This window comes from Colobus angolensis, unplaced genomic scaffold (assembly GCF_000951035.1).
Source record: "Colobus angolensis palliatus isolate OR3802 unplaced genomic scaffold, Cang.pa_1.0 Scaffold159, whole genome shotgun sequence".
Classification (NCBI taxonomy): domain Eukaryota; kingdom Metazoa; phylum Chordata; class Mammalia; order Primates; family Cercopithecidae; genus Colobus; species Colobus angolensis.
Window position 1 is genome coordinate 6748699 of NW_012114699.1, and position 7662 is coordinate 6756360.

General features: G+C 38.2%; 1 protein-coding gene across 1 annotated transcript in view; it reads right to left on the reverse strand.

Annotated features, from left to right (window-relative positions):
• ZNF280C (zinc finger protein 280C) overlaps positions 1–7662 on the reverse strand; it is a 68601-nt gene that overhangs the window by 33616 nt on the left and 27323 nt on the right. The window contains exons 4-6 of the mRNA XM_011936991.1: positions 6430–6495; positions 6193–6329; positions 1646–1757 (exon numbers count right to left, since the gene is read on the reverse strand). Coding sequence (XP_011792381.1) covers positions 1646–1757; positions 6193–6329; positions 6430–6495 — 315 coding nt within the window. The remainder of the gene's footprint in view (positions 1–1645; positions 1758–6192; positions 6330–6429; positions 6496–7662) is intronic.

The following is a 7662-nucleotide window of genomic DNA, read 5'->3' on the forward strand; positions in this document are numbered from 1 at the left end:
ATTTTAAGCATGATAAATCTAAGTTAAATAAAATCAACCTGAGTTCAATAGTTTTAAATTCTGACTCTTTAGCTTATTTATTTCTGTTGTGTTTGGCTTGCGGTGTTCCCTATCTCAACTCTTCTTATCTGTGTTAATAAAAATCCTATCCTCGTTCTTCAAAATCAAGTTCAAATCCAACTTTCTCTAAGAACTTTCCATGATCATCTCAGGAGTCTATTAATCATGTTTCTGAACATATAGCACATATTATCATTCATGATTATCATTCTAACAACTTTATTGTCAAATTCTTTATAACTGATAATGCATTTTTCACTTTCCACTTATTTTTTTTGGGCCTCTAAAAAGCCCTGAGATTGCAAGAATTAAAATTTAATACCCAAATGGCTCATTTCAGGTCTGGAGAATAAATGCTTTATGTGAGAAAAACAAAAGTATTTTAATAATGTGAGAAAACTGAGGTATACAGAGGTTAGATGACTTGATAAAGGCCACAGAAATCTTTAGAATAAAGGCTTAAACCTGTATCTTCCCAATTAACTATAACCCTATTTACCATTCAGGACAAAGTTCCACTCTCTGCTGTATTAATCTTAGAGAGACAGTAGGAGTCACTGTCTTTACCCTTTGGAAGCTTCAATAACTCAGACTTTTTCTATGAATAAAGATCATGTGCTTTGCAAAACCCGAGTTAAAACACTATTTTATCTGTTTATTTTGGTTCTTGGTTATTTTACTAACAAGTGACACCCAGATAGGTGAATATCAAACCAAGTAATATCAAATGGGAAAATATTTTTGGCATTCATATGACTATAATTTTTTTGTTTTGGTTTGGTAAAGGTTATATACTAATTTATGAGTAAATACTTACATATTCAAAAAAATTGTGTTCCTCTTTCCATTTAGTGAAACATATTAAACTAGCTAATACAGAGAACAATAATTGCTTAATAATTACAGAGAACAATAATTGCTTAAAGAATAGAGAATTTTTCAGTGAGACAAAATTCCTTTATTGGCATATTAATTTATTTTAGGTTAATGAAGAACTTTGTTATGGTGGACATCAAAGAACTCTAACACTTCAACTGAAAAATTTCCATTATTACTTCAAAGTATATTTACTGAGTACTTACCATGTGGAAATCACTGTTTCTTTAGTTCTTTCATTTTACAATACTACTCTATAATCATGTTTAACTATCACATCTACATCATTTATTTGAATAGAAAAATATTAGCATACTGAGAAATCAATTACAACCATGCACCTTTTCTCATACTAACTGTTTTCCAAATAATTACTACTTGTTTTCACAGAGTATTTAAGGCATCAGGGGACTTCCTTGACTCACAGAAATTATATTAAGATTGTTCAGTCCATGGCTGGTTCCAAGTGAAAAAGAGTGCAAAGAATATGTGCTAGCCAACTTAATAGAAATAAATAAAATATTCTATTACTAAACACAATTTTATATATCACCCGAGAAAGGCATTCAGGAATGATTAGCTCTATTCCATGTTATAATACGTGAAAATCTTAACAGGAAGGTATGGGCTTCAAAACAGAAATTCAATTCCATATGTACATTCAACAAGTCTCTATTTATAATTTTTATGAAAGAGTGGTAAACCAAACCTTCTCTAAAAATTGCTGGTATGTCTTGGGATGGTGGTAGTGATTCCTGGGTCGAGTCAAACAGTAAAACTGAAGAATTATCTGATCCAACTTGTGAATTCTTTGTAAAATCCTGTAAAAAGTTATGATTATTTTGTTTCATGAACTTTTATAGAGGTAAATTTAGCTGTACGTCAATACTATAAAGAATCTTAATAACCCAATTACTAATACGGTATAAAACACAAAGGTAATTATTAGTCTTTGCCAAAATTAGCATCTACTAGGTGAGAGGTATATGGAAACTCTGCATTATTTTTGCAATTTTTCTGTAAATCTACAATCAGTTTGAAATAAAACGTTAAAATGTAAAAATAATATTACTGGCAAAGTAGAGGTTATATTTTGGAACAACTTTTCTGCGGGGAAATTTAGGCAGTGTCTATAACAAGGTCTTTAAAAAAAAGTTCATGGCCGGGCGCGGTGGCTCAAGCCTGTAATCCCAGCACTTTGGGAGGCCGAGACAGGCGGATCACGAGGTCAGGAGATCGAGACCATCCTGGCTAACATGGTGAAACCCTGTCTCTACTAAAAATACAAAAAACTAGCCGGGCGAAGTGGCGGGCGCCTGTAGTCCCAGCTACTCCGGAGGCTGAGGCAGGAGAATGGCGGGAACCCGGGAGGCAGAGCTTGCAGTGAGCTGAGATCCGGCCACTGCACTCCAGCCTGGGCGACAGAGCAAGACTCCGTCTCAAAAAAAAAAAAAAAAGTTCATATTCTCTGGTCCAATTATTCCAACTACTCCATTTCTAAGAATCTATGCTAAAGAAATGAAAATGTTTAATGAAGAATGATTTATAATAGCAAAAACTGAAAACCTGTATGTCTAATAAAGAAATGACTAAATAAATTAAATGATACTATCACATAACATCATATTTTTTGGAAATATCCAATGATAAAGAACAATGTTCCCAGTACAATGTTCAGAGAACAATGAGGGATATCAAATATATATTAATATGGTCCCCTGATATACTCTGATGTCACCCTAACCATCTACAGAAAACAAAAATCAAAATACAGTATGTACTCTTCCCTGTCTCTTTTCTAACCTACCCCTCCTTACACATTACTTTTATAATGAGGATATAAAGATTTTGCTTGCTTATTTTGTGCTTACCATTTGAGAGATTATTAGGTTTTAGACTATGACTTAATTGTGACTAAGTGTAATCTTACCACAAAATAAATATTTTCTCTAAATATTTTTTATTTAAAAGTTTAAAAGTGGAAAATATCCACTTGCAGTTTCCAAAAATGGTTAACAGAAGTTCCTCTGAATAAAGGTAGCACTCTCAACCTTTTCCGAGGTGACATCTCTGATAAATTAAGTACCACGATTTCAGAAAGCAGACACGTTATTCAACAAATAACCTGTTAAATAATTCTCCAACTGGGAATTTCCTATGTCTCATAAAATATTTCAGAAAGGTAACAAATATAACTGTAAGGCAGACTAGGCAATAGGTTGAGATTCAGAAGACCTGTCCATTTATTTAACTATGTTACCTTGGGCAAGCCACTTCTGAGCTTCAAGTTATTTACCTTTCCAATTGAAATAAGAGCCACTAAAAATTATGTATTTAAAATGTACTTGCCTCTTTCACAGTACATGTATTATATTAATAGCTATCATAACAGTACTAATAAAGACCTAATATTATCTCACATTTTATAAATAGGTAAACTAAAATATCTTGTAGTTAAGGTTCCCAGTACAACCCAGTCTGTTACAGATGAAGGAGCTGGAATCAGAACTAAGGTCTGCCTGATTACAAAGTCTGTGTCCTTAAGCTATATATCACACTCGCTTTAAGAGAGATAATACTCTCCTTCCCTGCCTGAAAGAGTTGAGACACAGATAATGAAACAGATTTAAAATTTTTAAACAAAATTTCCTTATGTAGGATTCTCAATTCATTAGAGAATATTTGTCTGTCATTCTCAATTCTGGCTGCACATTACAATCACTTGAAGAGTTTTACAATGTCAACACAGGGAAGAGCACAAATGTCTGTGACAATAGTTTTAACCTCACAGACCCCTGAAAGAGACTTACGGAACTGTAAGGGTATACCAATGCTCTAAGGCAGTGCTTCTGTTTAAAAAGTACATACTTAATAGGGCTGAGCAGTGGTTCACGCCTGTAATCCTAACACTTTGGGAGGCTGAGGCGGGGGATAGCTTTAGGTCAGGAGTTCAAGACCAGCCTGGGCAACATAGTGAGACCCTCCCCACCCCGCCATCTCTAAAAAACAATTACAAGCCAAATTAGCTGGGCATCGTGGTACATGCCTGTAGTCCCAGCTACTTAGGAGGCTGAAGTGGAAGGATCGCTTGAGCCCAGGAGTTGGAGGCTGCAGTGAGCTATGATCATGCTACTGCATTTCAGACTGGGTGACAGAGCAAGACCCTGTCCCTAAATAAATAAAGTATATGCTTAAATATACTTTATAAACGGATAAACGGATGTGTGTACACGCATGTTTTAAAAATTCTGGGTTATCCTGGATTGAAATACCAGATCCATCACTTACAAGCTGTGTGTCCTTGAGTGAATCATTTATCCTCTCTGAGCCTGAGTTTCCTCAGCTATAAAATGGGAATAATAATAGTGCCTACCACAGCTTGGCACCGTGGCTCACGCCTGTAACTCCACACTTTGGGAGGACAAGTGGGGGCAGATCACTTGAGGTCAGGAGTTCGAGACTAGCCTGGCCACCATGGTGAAACCCTGTCTCTACTAAAAATACAAAAATTAACTGGGTGTGGTGGTGCGTGCCTATATTCCCAGCAACTCAGGAGGCTAAGGTAGGAGAATCTCTTGAGCCTGGGAGGCAGAGGTTGCAGAGAGCTGAGATCGTGCAACTGCACTCCCACCTGGGAGACAGAGCAAGACACTGTCTCAAAAATATTAAATAAAAAAATAAAAATTGTGCCTACCTCATAAAGATGCCATAAGAATTAAGTAAGATTAGCACAAAGACTTGTACATATTAACAGGCCAGTAAATGTTAAGTATTATTATCTATTACTTTTACTAAAAGTTTTTTGTTTTTTGTTTTTTTTTTTTTTTTGAGGCGGAGTCTCGCTCTGTCGCCCGGACTGGAGTGCAGTGGCCAGATCTCAGCTCACTGCAAGCTCCGCCTCCTGGGTTTACGCCATTCTCCTGCCTCAGCCTCCCGAGTAGCTGGGACTACAGGCGCCCGCCACCTCGCCCAGCTAGTTTTTCTATTTTTAGTAGAGACGGGGTTTCACCGTGTTAGCCAGGATGGTCTCGATCTCCTGACCTCGTGATCCGCCCGTCTCGGCCTCCCAAAGTGCTGGGATTACAGGCTTGAGCCACCGCGCCCGGACTACTAAAAGTTTTTAAAGCTAAACTATGAAAGTACCTTTTCAGAATAAGCAGCAATAATGACTTCAGAACACTTTTTCCAATTTAAGATCACCTGTTTCAGTTTATTAATTTAAAAATGTTGCCATTATGCATTATTCATGTTGCAAATATGCCAACATTTCATTACTGATTAAACTTTTTAATTTTTAATTTTGTTGTTTTTTGTTTTCATGAGATGGAGTCTCACTCTGTTGCCTTGGCTGGAGTGCAGTGGCGCGATCTCAGCTCATTGCAACCTCTGCCTCCCAGGTTTAAGCGGTTCTCCTGCCTCAGACTCCCAAATAGCTGGGACTACAGGCATGCGACAACACGCCTAATTTTTTTGTATTTTTAATAGAGACGGGGTTTCACCATGTTTGCCAGACTGATCTCAAACTCGTGATCTCAGGTGATCCACCCACCTCGGCCTCCCAAAGTGCTGGGATTACAGGCATGAGCCATTGTGTCCGGCCTTTATTTTTTATTAAAGAGAGACAGGGTTTCACCATGCTGCTCAGGCTGGTCTCAAACTACTGAGCTCAAGCAATCCACTTCTCTCAGCCTCCCAAAGTGTTAGGATTACAGGCGTAAGCCAGTATGCCGAACCTGATCATAGTTTTTCACTCATGTTTAGATAGTATAGTTTTCAATACTCTATTTATTAGCTGATTTATTAACATGTTGGATAATTCCTGCAGTTATTATTTTGGGTTTTGGTTGAGTTATATCATAAAGATGGGGATAATTTTTCTACTGAAAAGGTAACTAGCTATGATAGTTCACAATTTTGGGGGTCTGTGTTGGCTTTTGTCTTTTTCTTGAATCAGGATCTCACCCTGTCACCCAGGCTGGAATGCAGTGGTATGATCTTGGCTCACTGCAGCCTTGACCTCCAGGGCTCAAGCAATCCTCCCATCTCAGCCTCCTGAGTAGCTGGGACTACAAGTGGGGCACCACTATGCCCAGCTAATTTTTTGTATTTTTTAATAGAGACGGGATTTCACTGTGTTAGCCAGGATGGTGTTGATCTCCTGACCTCATGATCCTCCCACCTCGGCCTCCCAGAGTGCTGGCATTACAGGCGTGAGCCACCGTGCCCAGCCAATTGTGTAATTTTATAAACACTTACAGGTTTAGACACATTCTCAACAGTAACAGAGCTTTGTGAAGGTTTAGATACAGGATGAAATCCAGGCAAGGCAGCCACTGGATTTGATGGTGGGTCTCTGTAGCGTTGACTTGCAGTCCTGAATATTTCAGGAATACCTGTATTTTAAAATTACACAACATATTGAATATATTTCTATACAACCAATTATATCAAAATATTTCACTTTAAAATGGAAATACTACAGTAATACTGTACCTGGACTGTGTGGCTCACTCTTTATTCCTTTTGAAGATGAGCTGGAGTGGCCTCTGTTCAAAATATCTATAAAATTATATTTATTTTAAAATTTGTTATGTGAAAGAAATTTATACTGATAGAAAAATTCCTCCAAAAATACATCTTTACATAACCAATAATTGAAGTATATTTATTTCCTTTAATGGTGACAGGATTGTGTACAGATTCAGATTCCCGTGACTTGAAATCAAACCCTTCCCCAACATCTGGAAGTTTCATGATGGGAGGGCTGACTGGATTAACTTTCTGTACCATTCCTCTTGAGTTCTGAATAGGAAATTATCAGAGACTACAGACTAAATTAAACCTGTAGTTCCAGAGTATCTGATTAGTGTAAGGGGTTTCAAATCTATTACCACACTAGAAATCAGTTTGAGCCTCACAAAACCCTCTGGATCAGTTTAAGATTGCACACCCTTGTACCCATATGAACTCCGTAACTTCTAGGTTACTGAGGGGTCAAATTGAAATTTGGAAGAATAGTGATTTGATTAAAATTGCTTATCAGGAAAAGGTACAAAGCATTAACAAATCCCATAAAACCTCAACAATTTTCCTTTTTTCTCTCCTAGTAGAAAAGAACCAGATCCCGGCTGGGTGCAGGGGCTCACATCTGCAATCCCAGTACTTCGGGAGGCCGAGACAGGTGGATCACGAGGTCAGGAGATTGAGACCATCCTGGCTAACACGGTGAAACCCTGTCTCTACTAAAAATACAAAAAATTTAGCCAGGCGTGGTGGTGGGCACCTGTAGTCCCAGCTACTCGGGAGGCTGAGGCAGGAGAATGGCGTGAACACGGGAGGCAGAGCTTGCAATGAGCTGAGATAGCGCACTGCACTCCAGCCTGGGCGACAGAGCGAGACTCCGTCTCCAAAAAAAAAAGAAAAGAACCAGATCCCATGAAACAATTCTATCAATGTCCAGTACCTTTGTGGATTGTTAGATTTCTTTTAGAGTAATTAGACTTGGCATTATTATAATGTTAAAGTGAAGATACTGGTGATGCTTATTAGAGTATCTTCTCCCTGTAATCCTAGCAGTTCGGGAGGCCGAAGTGAGTGCATCACTTGAGGTCAGGATAAAAGTGAAGGGTCAGGGCGGAGCAAGATGGCCGAATAGGAACAGCTCCAGTCTCCAACTCCCAGCGCGAAGGACACAGAAGACCGGTGATTTCTGCAGTTTCAACTGAG